At 37.8% G+C, this 17,026-nt stretch overlaps 1 protein-coding gene across 3 annotated transcripts in view; it reads right to left on the bottom strand.

Moving 5' to 3' along the window:
• Nucleotides 1-6,045: 6,045 nt before the first annotated feature.
• The window catches only part of LOC100915768 (zinc finger protein 420), a 29,975-nt gene continuing 18,994 nt past the window's right edge, over nt 6,046-17,026 (bottom strand). For 2 of the 3 annotated variants that reach the window (XM_031963947.1, XM_031963946.1), the window contains 3 exons: nt 15,899-16,025; nt 13,726-13,821; nt 6,046-10,102 (listed from right to left, as the gene is read on the bottom strand). In XM_031963947.1, the coding sequence (XP_031819807.1) occupies nt 6,879-10,102; nt 13,726-13,821; nt 15,899-16,025 (3,447 nt within the window). In that variant the 3' untranslated portion in view covers nt 6,046-6,878. The remainder of the gene's footprint in view (nt 10,103-13,725; nt 13,822-15,898; nt 16,026-17,026) is intronic. The other variant, XM_031963948.1, reaches the window with a different exon arrangement.

Here is a 17,026-nt window from a genome sequence, read left to right as displayed (position 1 = left end):
GGGAAACCCCCAGCATGCCCCGGGGCTCAGGGGCTGCGGGGGAGGGGCGGGAAACGTGACGTCACTGTGAGGCATTCTGGAACAGAGCCTGCCACGTGCTTAAGGCTCCCTGGCGGGGGAGGAGTTGTGACGTCATTCTCCTCCTGGGTCAGGTTCTTTCCGAACCGCTACCCCCTTTCCTACTTCCGGTGCCGGGCGGGCCTTTGGAATGTAAGGTCCGGAGGGCCCCAGAGTTCAGGCCACCGCTTAGCACACAGTAGGCGCTTAATGAATGTGCGCGGCCCCTGTGAGGCGGTGCCGTCCTCAGCCCATTCTCACGGACAGGGAAACTGAGGTAGAGTTCGACGTGTGCTCAAGCCCCCTTGGAAGATGCCCCGAAGTCTCCTCTTTGGAGTTGCAGGAGTCAGAGGCGGGGGCTGACGGGGGCAGAGCGCTGGACCTGCAGCCAGTGCGCTCTGGGTTCAGATCTGACCTCAGGTCTCGGGGAGATGCGTGACCCTGGAGGATCCGCCTCAGCTTCCCCACCTGCAGGACGCGTGACCCTGGAGCCGTCTCATCCCCCAGTGCCTCAGTTTCCTCACCTGGGAGTAGCGTGACCCTGGAACGATTATTCCTACCCCCATCCGCCTCAGTTTCCCTACCTGGATGACGTGTGACCCTGGAGCAGAGCCCTCCCCCATTTGCCTCAGTTTCCTCCCCTGCACTCAAAAATCAGAGGTGCGTCCCCGCTCCGGGCTGTGGGACCCAGCGGCACCAGCTTGTAGCACCCCCAGCCCCACATTCCCACAGTAGCCTGGGGGGCTCTGGGACCCTTCCCTTCCTGGGCCAGTCAGACTGACTGATCAAAGGCTGCTCTGCTTGTCCAGGCTTTTCAGCCCTGCCTGACCCTCCCTCACACCACGTAGGAACTTGTTGGCTGCCTAAAAGATACTGGATGGTTTCTAATTTCCTTCTACAACTGAGGAAACAGGCAAGTGAGGTTAACTGACGTTCCCGGGCCACCCAGGCACGAAGTATCTGAAGCTGAACTTGAACTCGAGCCTCTCTAGGGCAGACCCTGTCCAGGGCGCCATCTTTGCACGAGGGAAGGACCCTCTGTCCTGCTGGGATGCCTACGGTGTCGCCTCTGAAAGAATTCACGATTCGGGCCACCTCCAAAGCAAGATGTTTAATGCTTTCGTGAGATCTGGGTTCGGGCTCCAGGGAGAAGTCAGCTGCCCAGCAAGGCCAGCCCGGGACTCCCGCGGAGTCAGTGGTCCGATTCCAGCCCCCAAGGCCCGCCTGGAAATCCTGCAGTCAGTGACACTGGTTCCACCTCAAGGCCCTCCTGGGACTCCCGCAGAGTCGATGGGTCCAGTTCCACCCCCGAAGGCCCGCCTGGGAATCCTATGGAGTCGGTGACGCTGATTCCACCCCAAGACCAGCCGCACTTGCCATTGAGGGAGTTTGCTGAGGTGGGAGCTCCTTAAGCCTTGGTGGAAATGCACATCCCACTGTGCAGAAGGCATGCAGAAAAGCCCATAGTGTAAGGGGGGAAGGGTGGGGGGGAAACATTATTAGTGTAATATAACTATAACAGCAGAGGTTCACCTGATGATGGCAAAGAAGGGGACATGAGCAGGCCCTTTCTGCCTGATGGTTTCAAGTAGGTTTGGAGGGGAGGATTTACAAGTTTGCTTATAATATAAAAGTTGCAGTGTGAATTTCTCTGGCCACTGATTATGGAAAACTATACCTTTGAGCCGATTCATTCTCAAGTCTCCAGCTTTGATTCAAAATGGAACCTCTTCCTTGAGGAGCTCATATTGTCAGATCTTGGAATGAATAAAATAAAGAGATTCTCATGATCTGGAGACTCGATCAGGTTAATTTAATGAGCATTTTAAGGAAAATGATTATTTTCTTTTTATATTAATTATCACTTCCATATACAGGACATCCTCTTTTTGCTTTCTCATTCAAAGCCCAGTCTCTCAAGGACACTTCTGGGCTTGCCCCCAAATTCACCTCAGTCAGACCATCTCATCTAAGTAGAATTCCTTTTAAATTATAGAGGCATTAAGTTTTTGTGCCCATTTTCTTTTCTGTGATCTTCTCTGTCCCTTGTTAGGTGCTGAATTCTTCCACTATTCAGAAATGTCTCTTCTTTTTGGTTCCTTTCATTTATCTGAGGTGATCTGTCACATTTAAGTCAAGAATTCATTAAGGGCAGAAGCAAGTTGGCAGAGTAAAGGCAGGAACTCCTGAGCTCTTCCCCAAATTGCTCCAAATTCCTTTAAATAATGAATCTAAAGAAATTTTCAAAACACACAAAAAGACAAAAGTAGAACAATTTCCCAGCCAGAGACAACTTAGAAGGTTAGCAGGAAGGGTCTGTGACTCTTGGGTGGGACTCCTGTACACAGTCCCAGCAAAGGCTGCACCAGCTCAAGCCAAGTCCTGACACCAGCAAAGCTAGAATGGGCCCAGGGATCTATGAATCATCAGTAGCATTGGTAGTTTCCAGACCTCTCAGTCCAGAGACATCAAAAATGACTTGGAAGGTCAGCTGGAAAGATTTGTCAGTACTGTGAGCGAGCCTTGGGAAACCAACAAACCAGGAGTGTGAGTGCCAGTGCAGAAGCTTCCTGAGACTTCAGCTCAAAAAGAAGTCTCTTTACTAGCAATGAAGAGGGACTCTGCTGCTTTAGCCACTGAAATTTATTGACACAGTGGAGCAGGAACACTCTTCCCAAGAGTGCTTGTGGGCAGGTCCCTTAACAAGGACTTAAAAGCTGAGTAATACATTGGGAAAATAAGGAGACACAAAGTTTCTGACCATAGAAAGTTAGTATGGTGACAAGGAAGATCAAAACACATGCTCAGAAGAAAAAAGCTTCTATATACAAAGCCTTCAAGGAAAATTACAACTGGTTTCATGCCGTGGGAGAGCTCAAAAAGGATTTTTGAAAATGGAGAGAAGGAAAGGAAAAATTGAAAGTGCAAAAATCTGATGAGCACAGTACCATCTTAAAAAGCAAAATTGTTTAAATGGGAAAGGAGGTACAAAAGTTCATGAAGGAAAAATTCTTAAAAATTAGTCAGGAGCAAATGGAAGCTAATGAATTTATGAGAAATCATGATACACTAAAACAAAAACAAAAGAATGAAAAAAAAAAGTGAAATATCTCATTGGAAAATATAATCAAGCTGGAAAACTGATCCAGGAGGAATTATTGGTTTACCTGAAAGTCATGGTCAAAAAAAGAGACAGGACATCATCGTTCAAGAAATTATCAAGGAAAATAATCCTGTTATTTTAGAACCAAAGGGCAAAATAGAAATTGGCAGAATCCACCAATGACCTGAAAGAGCTCCAAATGAGAACTCCCAGGAATGTCATAGTCAAATTCCATAACTCCCAGGTAAGGAAGAAAAATATCCAGAAAGAAGCAATTCAAATATCCTGGAAGGGCAGGTCAGAATAACAGGGTTTAGCAGCTTCTACGTTCAAGAATTGGAGGCCTTGGAATATGATATTCCAGAGAGTGGTGGACGTAGGATTAAAAGCAAGAATCGCCTATCCAGCAAAAATGAGTATAATCCTTTAGGGAAAAGGTAGAAATTCAATGAAATAAAGGACTTCCAAGCATTAGTGATGAAAAGACCAGAGTTGAATGGAAAATTTGATTTTCAAATATAGGACTTAAGAGAATCATAAGAAAGTAATCAGGATAAGTGATATCTTATGGGACTTAATAAGGTTTATCTGTTTACATTACTATATAGAAGAATAGTACTTGTAACTCATAACTTTCTCATTATTGTGACAGCTAGGAGTATATAGAGTAATCGATAGACCAACAGCACAGGTGTGATTTGAATATAAAGGATATCTAAAACAATAAAATTAAGGGGTAAGAAAATAATGTACTGGAAAAAGGGAAAGGGAGAGGGAGGAAGGCATAATCTGCCATGAAAAAGGCACGAAAAAACTTTTATTGTGAAGGGGAAGTGTGGGGGAGGAGAGGACAGTGAGTGAGTGAACCTTACTTTCATCAGAACTGGCTCAAAGAAGAAATAACATACACACTTAATATGGGTATAGAAATCTATCTTATTCTGTAGGAAAGTAGGAAAAGGAAAAATGGAAAGGGGGAAAAGTGATAGAAAAGAGGGCATATTGGGGGACAGGGCAGTTAGAAGCAAAATACTTTTGAGGAGGGACAGAGAGAAAGAAAAGAATAGAATAAACCAGCGGGAAATACTGTTAGCAACAGTAATTGGAAAAAGAATCTTGAAGCGAGTTTCTCTGATGAAAGCCTCATTTTTCAAATGTATAGGAAATGGAGTCAAATTTGTAAAAGAAAAAAAAAGACATTTCCCAATTGATAAATGATCAAAAGATATGAACTAGGCCCAAAGTGCTATAAAATGATGCATATCCTTTGACCTAACAATATCCATTACTAGGTATGAATCCCCAAAAAATTACTAAAAAAAAAAAAAGAATATGTACAAAAATATTTATAGCTCATTTCAGGGCAAAAAAAAAAAATGGATATTGAGGAGGTATCTATCAAATAGGGAATGGCTGAATAAATTATGATGTGTGATTATAATGGAATATTATTGTTCTATGGGGAAATGATGAGCAGGATGCTCTCAGAAAAACATTGGAAAATTCTCTATGAATTCGAGCAAAGTGAAATGTACCATGTACAAAGTAACAGCAATATTCTGGGATGATCAGCTATTTTCAGCAATACAATGATCCACAACTACTGTAAGGAGTAATGATGGAATAATGATGGAAAATGCTATCTATACCAAGAAAAAGAACTGATTGGGTTTGAATACAGAGTGAAACATACTCTATTTTTTTTTTTTTTTTTTTTTTTTTTGGTGGATGGGAGATCTATGTTTTTCTTTTACAATATGACCTATAGAAATGTTTTGGAGAACTTCACATATGCCATCATAAGGGGAGAAGGGGAGGAAGAGAGAATCTGGAACTCTTAAATTTTAAAAACAAATTTTAAAGAATTGTTTTAAATATAACTAAAGAAAAATAAAAATAAGAAATTGTATACTTAAAAAAAAGGAAAGCAATTTGGAATTATGAAAAAAAATTAATGAAGAACTAATCTTGGTAGACAATGTGAAACACTGGACTATCTTTTTTCTGCCAGGCTACTTTCAAGTTTTCCAGCATATTGTACTGGTAAGTAAGTCTTGGCTGTATAGTGGAGGTGTTTGGATTGACTGAACATGTTTTATTATACTCGTTTTCTTTTATATATTACAGACCTAATCAATTCCACTTCTCACGATGTTTATTTTTAAATTGGGCAAAATAGTTTGGATTTCTACTATTCTATTATAGCTTCAGATTTGGTCTTGCTGAGCCTCCTTCCTAGAATATTGGAATAGGCTGTGGGAAAGAAACATATGAATGTACTTGTAGTGAGAACCTACCTTTAGGGTTGAAAGGAACTATAAAAGCTAGAGTTAATCTCATTTCAAAGATGAGCAAAGTAAGGCACAGAGAGGGTCTTCCTTGTGCAGATTTAATAGAGCTAGAGAGTACTTTAGAAAGGATTTGAAGCCAAAACGTCTTGATTGCAAACTTTGAATTCTAGCCTTTACAAATAATGCTTTCTTCTATACTGTTCTGAATATCATTTTGAATTAAAAGAAAAGTGAGTGAATTGTGCAGATGTTTAAGCTTACTGGCTCCTTTAGGACACTTATGACTCAAGAAATATTAATCATTTAAAAAGTTACCATTTCCATAGTGATTTAAATCTTAGAAAGCATTTTATAAATATTGTTTCATTTGATGCTCACATCAACTCTAGCAGATAGGTGCTCTCGTTATTCCATTTTGTAGATTTATAAATCAGATAGGAATAGGTTCAGTGATTTGCTCAGGCTAATAGTAACTTTCTGCAATCAAACTGAACTCAGATTTTATGACTCCAAGCATAGCATTCTATCTCCTGAGCTATCTGGCTGCTGGTCAAAGAAAACATGGCAGAAATAGATCTCCAACAGACAGCAAAATGTTTATAAGAGGATTTTTTTGTGCCAGCAAATAAGAGGAAACAAAAGGAGTACCAATTAATTGGGGAAGGGCTAAAGAAGCTATAGCATATGAATTCTGCGAAATAACAAAAGGTAATGACAAATAGCAGGCTATCAGAGAAAAAAATCATTACATTTATAGGACTTTATGCACAATATGAAATCTGGGATTTCTAATGAGGTCTCCCATATTAAGAGATGATATGACATCTGTGCTTCACCAAAAGACTTTCCTTTGTTAATGAGATGCAAGACTTTTATGTCTAGTATGATTTTGCCAGAGTACGGTCAAACATGAGCTATAGGTGAAGGATGCTTTTTCTACAAACATTGGTTTTATAAGCCTTCAATTCGATATGAATATTATTGTCTATGGATCTCCCTCTTCCAAATGAAATCATGTCCCCATCTGAACATTCAGAAGTCTTTTTTCCACACTGAATACTCTGATATAAAATAAGAGATGATTTCTTGCTGAAGGCATTCTGACATTGAGTCAATATAGAGCTTCCCCTCAGAATGATTTTTCTGATATAAACACGTTCTGTATTTCATTTCACTGTCTTTCCTCTTTCATTAAAATGATACGATTTCCATCTAGAATTCATTCTCTGATGGGAAATAAGGGATGACTTGCTGCCACTGATTATATTCCTAGTTTCTTTCCAGTACAGATTCTCTACTGTTTAGTAAGACTGCAGATGATTTTGAAAGCTTTTCTACATTGATTACAGGAGATTCTCTCCCATGTGAATTCTGTGACATGCAGAAAGATCAGCATTACATTGGAAAGTTTTCTGACACTGATTACACTAATGGTTCTCTCCAATGTGGGTTCTCTTATGTACAACAAGCCTGAACTTCTGCTGGTAAGCCTTTACACACAGGTTACATTTATAAGGTTTCTCTCCACCATGGGTTCGCTGATGTTTAACGAGACTGGAGAGGTATATGAAAGCCTTTCCACATGGACTACATTCATAAGGTTTCTCTCCAGTGTGAATTCGCTGATGTGTCACAAGCCTGGACTTCTTATGGAAAGACTTTTCACACTGATTACATGGATAAGGTTTCACTCCAATGTGAATTTTCTTATGTGCAGCAAGATTGCATTTCTGCTGGAAAGCTTTCCCACATTGATTACATTGATAAGGCTTCTCTCCAGTGTGGTTTCTTTGATGTGTCGCCAGACTAGAGCCAATTCTGAAAGCCTTTCCACACTGATTACACTGATAAGGTTTCTCTCCGGTGTGAATTCTCTGATGTGCAGTAAGTCTGTACTTCTTCTGGAAAGACTTTCCACATTGAGTACATTCATAAGGTCTCTCTCCGGTGTGTGTTCTCTGATGTACAGCAAGATCATGGTTACGTAGGAAAGCTTTCTCACACTGATTACACTGATAAGGCTTCTCGCCATTGTGATTTCTCTGATGTATAGCAAGAGTGGAGCTGAGTCTGAAAGCCTTTCCACACTGATTACATTGATAAGGTTTCTCTCCAGTGTGGATCCTCTGATGTGTAATGAGGCAGTACTTCTTCTGGAAAGACTTTCCACATTGATTACATTCATGTGGTTTCTCTCCAGTGTGAATTTTCTGATGTGCAACAAGACTGCACTTCTGGTAGAAAGATTTTTCACACTGATTACATTCATAAGGCTTCTCTCCAGTGTGGTTTCTCTGATGGGTAGCAAGAGTAGAGCTGATTCTGAAAGCCATTCCACATTGATTACATTCGTAAGGTTTCTCTCCAGTGTGAATTCTCTGATGTGCAGTAAGCCTGTACTTCTTCTGGAAAGACTTTCCACATTGATTACATGCATAAGGTTTCTCTCCAGTGTGAGTTCTCTGATGTGCAGCCAGGTCATGGTTACGTAGGAAAGCTTTCCCACACTGATTACATTCGTAAGGCTTCTCACCACTGTGAATTCTCTGATGTTCGAAACAACTTGACTTGTAGGTGAAGGCTTTCCCACACTCCTTACATTTGTAAGGTTGCTCTCCAGTGTGGATTCTCTGATGTACAGTAAGCCTGTACTTCTTTTGGAAGGACTTTCCACATTGAGTACATTCATATGGCTTCTCTCCAGAGTGATTTTTCTGATGGGTAGCGAGACTGGAACTCTCTCTAAAAGCCTTTCCACACTGACTGCATTCATAAGGTTTCTCTCCAGTGTGAATTCTCTGATGTGCGGCAAGCCTGCACTTCTTCTGGAAAGACTTTCCACATTGGTTACATTTATAAGGCTTCTCTCCAGTGTGAATCCTCTGATGTGCTAATAAGGTGGACTTGTATACGAAGGGTTTCCCACATTGATTACATTTATAAGGTTGCTCTCCACTGTGGATTCTCTGATGTGCAGTAAGCTTGTACTTATCCTGGAAAGACTTTTCACACTGATTACATTTGTAAGGGTGCTCACCAGTGTGGATTCTCTGATGTGCAGTCAGCTTGTATTTATCCAGGAAGGACTTTTCACACTGATTACATTTGTAAGGTTGCTCTCCAGTGTGAATTCCCTGATGTGCAGTGAACCTGCACTTCTTCTGGAAAGACTTTCCACACTGATTACACTCATAAGGCTTCTCTCCTGTATGAATTCTCTGGTGTGCCAAAAAGCTTGCTTTGTAGGCGAAGGCTTTCACGCACTGTTTACATTTGTAAGGTTTCTCTCCAGTATGAATTCTTTGATGTACTGCAAGGTCACTTTTACGTCGGAAACGTATCCTACACTGATTACATTCATAAAGTTTCTCTGCGGTGTGAATTCTCTTATGTGCAGTAAGTCTGCTTTTCTGCTGAAAGGACTTTCCACATTGACTGCATTCGTAAGGTTTCTCTCCAGTATGAATTCTTTTATGTGCAGCCAGCTCAGAGTTCTGTTGAAAAGTTTTCCCACATTGATTACATTCATAAGGCTCCTCTCCAGTGTGAATTCTCTGATGTGCAGAAAGCCTGTACTTCCTCTGGAAAGCCTTTCCACACTGATTACATTCATAAGGTTTCTCTCCATTATGAATTCTCTGATGTGTAGCAAGGTCATAGTTACGGAGGAAAGCTTTCCCACACTGATTACATTCATAAGGTTTCTCTCCACTGTGAATTTTCTGATGTTCCAAGAAACTTGATCTGTAGGCAAAGGTTTTCACACAGTGATTACATCTGTAAAGTTGTTCTCCAGTGTGGATTCTCTGATGTGCGGCCAGCCTGTACTTATGTTGGAAAGACTTTCCACACTGATTACATTCATAGGGCTTCTCTCCAGTGTGGATTCTCTGATGTGCAGCAAGAATGGAGCTCTGTCTGAAAGTTTTTCCACACTGATTACATTCATAAGGTTTCTGTCCTGTGTGAATAATCTGATGCCTAATAAGGCGTGATCTGTAGCTGAAAGCCTTCCCACATTCATCACACTTATAAAGCTTCTCTCCAGTATGAATCTTCTGATGTGTAACTAGATTTGATTTTAAATGAAAGGCTTTCCCACACTGATTACATACATGTGTTTTCATTCCAGTATGAAATCCAGGATGGTAAGAAAGAGATGAATGCTGGGTTAGGGCTGCTACAACTTCATTACATTCATAAGGATTCTTTTCAGTGCAAATTTTCTGATGGCTAATGATCTTCGAGTCATGGTAGAAGGCCTTTTTTTCTTCGTTGCATATATAAAGCTTTTTTTCATTATAATTTTCCAGATGTCCAGTGAGATCTGAAATGAAGGGCATTTTCTGTTGATTAACTTGATATATTTGTAGTTCAGGAGGTTTATCATGGGACTGAATAAGCTCTACCTGTTCAGTAAAGCATTCCTCATATTTGCTATACTGAAAAGCATTCCTTGGGGTCATTATCTTCCACTGACTTAAGATTGAATATTCTGTGAGATTTTTATTTAGCTTGATATCAGAGTCACAGATTTCTCTCACATTAAAGTCATAGGGACTGTCACTCATCAATCTTAACTGGCTAGATTCTTCCACTGAAATACTCAGGTTTGTAGGAGTCTCATTCACTTTAAATCTGGTCACTGCATCTGAAGAAACAAAGATGCACAAACACATGTGTATATATGCAGGTAAACCCCTCACATAAACCCTATCAATATATGATCTTCACTTGAATGGTAGAAAAGAATGAATTTAACTAGGAAATTCCTAGTTAAAAAGAAAAATATTAAAATCTAAATAGACTCAACCATTTCCAGCTCATATCCACAGTATGACTTAATAGAGAGTTTCATATCCAGTAACACTGGAGTTTCATAACAGACCTGGAATATGAGTAGGACAGGTTTCTCATTATATATCACCACTCATGGCATGACTTCAGAATGGCTGAGTGACCTGACCCATAGTCTTGTAGTGAAGATGAGAATTGAAACCCTGTACTAGGTGTGCTCCTTTCACAGCACTAGATGGTCTTTCTCCATTGCCCTTTGAAATGCCTTTTTTAAAAATTACTTTTTGTCAATCTCAAGTAAACTTCCTGATCTTTTGTATTCATGAGATTTGATATAATATCATATGCACCTTCTTTATTAATTTCATATACTGTTGAGAAACAGTATTTTTTATTTATTATTCTTTTTAATTATCATGTATAATTTTTTAATATGTTATGAAGACCGATATTCTGTCCTTTACTTTACATATACTAAAAATTCACTTTATTTCATTATTAAATCATTAAGCATAATAACTTTTTTAGTAAACCACTTTAAACTATTTTTTAATCTAAATTTTGTCTATTTGTACATCTCTGATCATAATATGATTGCCGACCTTTTTTTTTTTTCCTATTCTTTTGAAATAGAATACATTCTGTTTTGACTCATCACTTCTTTAGGAGAGTCATTAGCCATTAGCCATACATTTCTAAAATGTACTTTCATTAATTCCAAACTGTCAAGATGGGGCATAAAATGGTGTGGATGTTCATGCCGTGATGACATCAAACCCTGTCCATTTCTGACTAAGTGCAACAAATTCTTTCCATCTGTCAACCTACATCAAATTATTTCCAAACTGCCAGAAAGGTTTGAAATACAAGTGCAAATCACTTCCCAATGGATGGCCACAGAAATGAGCATTTACTTTCTGTAAACTGCTCCAGAGTAGTGATCTCATTCTAAGGTTACCTTATAATCTCATCTCACTAGCACTGTGATCACATATGTCTCTGTTCTTCCAGTACAGAAGACCGGCTCTTAAAAAAACATGATCACTGGCAATGCAGGTTACAAATCATCTTGAAACCATATGGACCACCATATACATTCTATAAAAAGAGACCTTATTTTGGCCCTTTTTGCAATATTAAGGCTATTTTCTGATTTGAACTCATTTTCTGTTTATATTACTGTCCATCTAACTAGTGAATTTTCAAGCTTGCAACTCAGGTCAATGATTCCATTTCTCCGAAGGTGTGTCCAGTGCTTCAGTGGTAAAAAGAAAAAAGTTAGATCTGAAGAGGATTCTTTACAAAGATTGTTTTATCCACTTATGCACTACTTGTCATTAACTGTTAGAAAATACACTTACTTTTAATAGCAATTAGGCATGCATTCTGGTGACTGGTTGGAAAGCTAAAAACAAAAAGTAAATTTTCCTCTCTCAAAAAGAGAGCTCTTAAAATTCTCTCTCCACTTCCTATCTCATCCATGTGAAAGAGAGCATTTTCATTATGTTGTAGTTATCAATACGTTGGATGGAGTTGGGACTTAGCAAGGAAGAAAACGGGAGTTCACGTTCTAGCTGAGACACTTGCTAGCTTTGTGACCCCAGATAAATCACTTCTCCTCCCTGCCTCTAATTTCCTTGTAAAATTAGGATAACAGTATTTATCTTCAAGAATTTTTGTGAAGAACAAATTAGATGTCTATAAAGCATTTAGCCTAATAACTGACACATATCGGGTCCTATCATATTATATTAAAAAGCCCCATAATAATTGTTTTTTTATTTAAAGGAGGAAAAAAATGTTTTATAATTACACCATTAAATGAAATTATTAATTTGGAGCTTGGGGGCAAATGCTATCTAGGTCATTCTCATTAAATAAATACCAAATGCATAAAACAAATATATAAATTCATAAGATTATGAGTAGCAGATTAAATGACTAGGGGGCAGCAAAACTTTGTATTTGTTCCTGAAAGGAGTATTAAAACCAAAAGATTTGGGAATTACCACTTTGGAGTTATGGTTTTTCATTGCATTAGTAAGTGTTGCTACAGAATACTCTTCTGCTTCTGCTCATTTCTCCCTATGTCAGTTCAAGATAACTCTTCCCGGGTTTCTCTGACACTAAATCTTTCCTCATTTTTTATGGCTCCATAAACTTCCATTATCTTCTTATATCATCATTTCTTCAGTCATTTCCCAATATATGGGTATTGAATTTGTATCTAGATCTTTGCAACAGAGAAAATCAACAACTATAATTTGGTGTTGAAATGGATCTTTTCATCTTTCTGTGATCTTTTTTGTTTATCTTTTGTCTGTCTAATGATTACCATAGGGTCAAAGGGCAGAGAGTGGAGTGAGTTTAGGGCCAATATTTGTGAAAGGTACTACAGAATGCCATGCCATCCTTTTATTTGAATATTTTGTGATTCTTTCTGTCAATGGTATTTCTTATGCAACATTTTTTTCTGCTTCTGCTTCCTAATGCATTCTGCTACTCTCTTAATTTTTTTTAAAGGTGGAATCATCCCATGCACATTTTATTGTGAGAATTAATTACCTTTTCTCCATGTCCTTAGACCTTTCCTTAGATCTAGCCTTAGAAACAGAAACAAGTGAGGGAAGGGAAATGGATCAATGCCAGTAAATGATCAATGAAATGGCATGACCCCCCACTCCTCATTCCAACTTGTTTTCCATCTATCTCCATCCCAAATGAGTGGCTATAGGAGTATTTGAAAAGTCTCCCATCCTTTTATCTTCCTTATTTAAAGCTTCCTCTATGTTGCAAAGTTATTTTCCACATAACCTAGCTAGACAGAGCACTTATAGCTGGAGTCAAGAAGATTCCAGTTCAAATATGGTGAACACTGTCCACCAATGTGACACTGGGCAAGTCACAGTACCTCTGTTTACCTCAGTTTCTTTTCTGTAAAATGAAGATAATAATGGCCCTCAACTCCCAGGTATTGGAGGGTCAAATAATATACTATTTGTAATTTGCTTGGAACATGGTAGGCACTATATGAATTGTTAGCTATTATTATTTCTACATATTTGGATGCACATCATCTTCCCCAGTGAAGAGTGAAGTCCCTGAGAGTGGGCTTTTCCCCTGCCTTTCTTTGGATCCCAGGTGCTCAGCACCCTTGAAGAAAATTGAAGAAAGTGATCATATTTGATAGCTTCAGTTCTTTTTGGATAATTTCAGATTACTATACCCCAAAGATCTAAACAATGGCTTCTTATAGGTAATGGAAGGCTATAAGTCCAACCACCTCATTTTTACATATGAGGAAACAGGCTTAAAGGTTCAGTGACTTGCCCTGAATCACATTCCTTATAAGTATCAAAAAAAAGCAATTCCCAGTCAAACCTTCCTCTCCCTAAGGTCAATATAACACATAGCTGACTTGTGAGAAGAAAAAAAAAAAAAAAAAAACCTTCATACATATGCTTCTATCTCATTCACCTGGACAAAAGTTCCTTAAATTTTTTGGCTCCTGAATCCATGGTACGTCCCCTTCCTGAAAGTAGGAGATGAAATCTTCTCTGGTAACTGGAAATCCTAGAGAGAATGAGGATGAAGACAAAATATTTAAAAGGGGAGGTTTCTCTCTGGATCTGCCCAGAGGCAAAACCATGATGGCTTTTATTGGTAGACAGCATGCCTCTGCCAATAAATGTTATCTTTTTAAAATTTTTTCCTTTAATTTCTTTTTCTTTTCTTATCAGTAAAACTAACACTTCTAGCACGATATTGAATGCTAATGGTGATAATGAGCATCCTTATTTTACCCTTGATCTTACTGGGAAAGCGTCTAGCTTCTCCCTATGAAATATAATGCTTGCTCATGATTTTTAGATAGATGCTGCTTACCACTTTCAGGAAAACTTCATTTATTCCTATGTTTTCTAATGCTTTTAATAAGAATAGGTCCTGTATTTTCTCAAAAGCTTTTTCTGCATCTATTGAGATTATATGATTTTTGTTAGTTTTGTTACTGATATGGTCAATTATGCCAATAGTTTTCCTTATAATAAACCACCCCTACATTCCTGGTAGAAATCTCACTTGGTCTAATATATTATTCTATTTAGAGGTTGTTATAGTCTGTTATTATTTTATTTAAAATTTTTAACTCAATATGCATTACAGAGATTGGTCTATAATTTTCTTTTTCTGTTTTGGCTTCTCCTGGTTTAGGTGGCAGCACCATTTGTTTATCATAAAAGGAATTTGGCAGAACTCCTTCTTCACACATTTCTCCAAATGGCTGATATAGTATTGGAATTAATTGTTCTTTAAATGCTTACTAAAATTCATTTGTAAACTCATCTGGCTCTGGAAATTTTTTCTTAGGGAGTTCATAGATGGCTTGTTTAATTTATATTTTTTAAATAGGGTTATTTGAGAATTTTATTTCCTCTTCAATTAATCTGGATAATTTCTATTTTTGTAAATATTCATCCATTTCAATTAGATTGTCAGATTTGTTACCATACAGTTGGGTAAAATAATTATTGTTTTTATTTCTTTTTCACTGGTGGTAATTTTATTCTTTTCATTTCTGATGCTGGTAATTTCATTTTCTTCTTTTCTTTTTCTAATCAAATTAACCAAAGGTTTATCTATTTTTTTGATTTTTTTCATAAAACCAAATCTTAGTTGTATTTATTAAGTCAATAGTTTTCTTATTAGATATTTTATTAATCTCTCCTTTGATTTTCACAGTTTCAAATTGGGCATTTAAATGGAAGTTTCTAATTTACCCTTTTTTTTTCTAATTTTTTAGTTACATGCCTAATTCATTGATCTCCTCTTTCTCTATTGTATCCATATATTTGAGATATGAAATTTCCCTTAAGAACTCTTTGGATGCATTCCATAAGTTTTGGTATGTTGTCTCATTATTGTCACTCTTACATGAAATTATTGTTTTATTATTTGTTCACTAATTCTTTAGAATTAGACTAAAAACGACTTGGAAAGCAAATAATCTCTCTTCACCTGATTCTTTATTTAATGTAATTTTTATTGCATCATGAAAAGGATGCATTTAATATTTTTAAATTTTTTGTGATAAATGTTATCTTGCCAAAAGAATTACTTTAGTTTACCTTGCTGTTCAATTTCACACACATTAGGCAGTAGTAGGAGAAATGAACTACTAATTTCCACTTGTTAAGAAGAAGACCTCTCTCAATTCTAGACCCATTCAAAGACAGTGTGCCTGGGGAGGTAGAGTTCCCTTCACTGCACTTCAGGGAAAAGCTATATAAGCAGTTTTCAGAGATTTTTCAGTAAAAATTCACATCTAGGTAGAGGTGAGACAAGATTTCACTTCTAAAATTGGCTCCAAATCTGAGATTCTCTAATATTGGATGGATTTTTGACCTGAATCTACTTAAAATTTTTTAAAAAGACAACTTCAGAGAGAACAAGGTTCCAGCATCCCATCACATAATTGAAAGAATTTCTATAGGAAAAACTTTCTAGAGGAAAGTCCTCTAGACACTATGGAGAGACCACTTTTGCCTTTCAAATAATTGAAAACAAAATGCTCATGATTTGCATAATATGTAGAGAAATGAAACATTCTTCTGATGGCAGATTCAGAGTTATCAGAGCAAATGGTCCTTACCCAGGAAGAGCAGGTTCTGGGAGATTTCCAGCATGACCTCCTTGTACAGCTCCTTCTGAGAATGGTCCAAGAGGCACCACTCCTCTTGGGTAAAGTCCACAGCTACATCCTTGAATGACAATGACTCCTAAAACATCAAATGTCACAAGATTGAGAGCTATAAGAGACACCAGAATTCATATACTACTTATGATTCCCTAAAGAGAGGAACAAAGAAAAGGCAATTATTTAATTTCCTAAAAGTCTGAAATAAAGTCTTACCTGGTTGAAAGCATGAAAGGATTCTTAAGAGAGAGTACTCATACTCTGGGCCATTCTATGTGGTATGGGACAATTTCTAACCAAATAAAGAAGAGTTACTATTGTTTTATTGCAGGCTTAAAGTGATACTAGGTATGATGTGTCATAGCCAAAACAGGTTATGTCTTTGCTTTATAATTGCTTTCACTTATTAATAGCACCTATTCCTTAATTTTCACATTTAATCATACAGAAATGAGGAACTATGATGGGAATATGTAACATTTTATTAACTGGGTCTAGAGATGGTACTAATTAAGACATCGACGAATTACTTATTTGTAATAATAATTACTTATTACTTTTAAATAGACCCCTAGAATTGTAGAATATTGGGGATCAAGAGTCTAGAGAAATGAGATGAGGCAGACTTATGGCCATAAGAAGGTAGTCGGCCACACCTGCAAATTCTTTGACACTTTGGAGGGATCATCTATTTTTCCAACCTGCTTCATGCACCACTGCACTTGGTCTCAGATGCTCTTCCATTTCCAGTAAAATGCTATGATTCACTTTTTAACAGGTTCTATTATTCTGGAGTCCTTCAAACTTATAATATAGGTATCATCCTTGACTTTGATGTCTCACTCCTTTATCCAATAACTCTGTTATTTGATTCTATTATTTCCTTACAAAAGTAAGGATAAAATTACTTTGTCGTTATTCTGTTTTCTTCTTTAAAACACCTGATTTATCCCTTATTTTTCATACATATTTCCCCTTTAAAGTCCTTTTTTACAACTATCAAAATTCTGAAAAATCAAAGAATTTGTTTTCCCCTCTTTTTGAGATTTCCAAATTTACAAATCTCTCCTTTTCTTCAGAATC

The sequence above is a fragment of the Sarcophilus harrisii genome, chromosome 3 (genome assembly GCF_902635505.1).
Source record: "Sarcophilus harrisii chromosome 3, mSarHar1.11, whole genome shotgun sequence".
Taxonomy (NCBI): Eukaryota; Metazoa; Chordata; class Mammalia; order Dasyuromorphia; family Dasyuridae; genus Sarcophilus; species Sarcophilus harrisii.
This window is presented reverse-complemented; position numbering and strand designations above follow the sequence as displayed.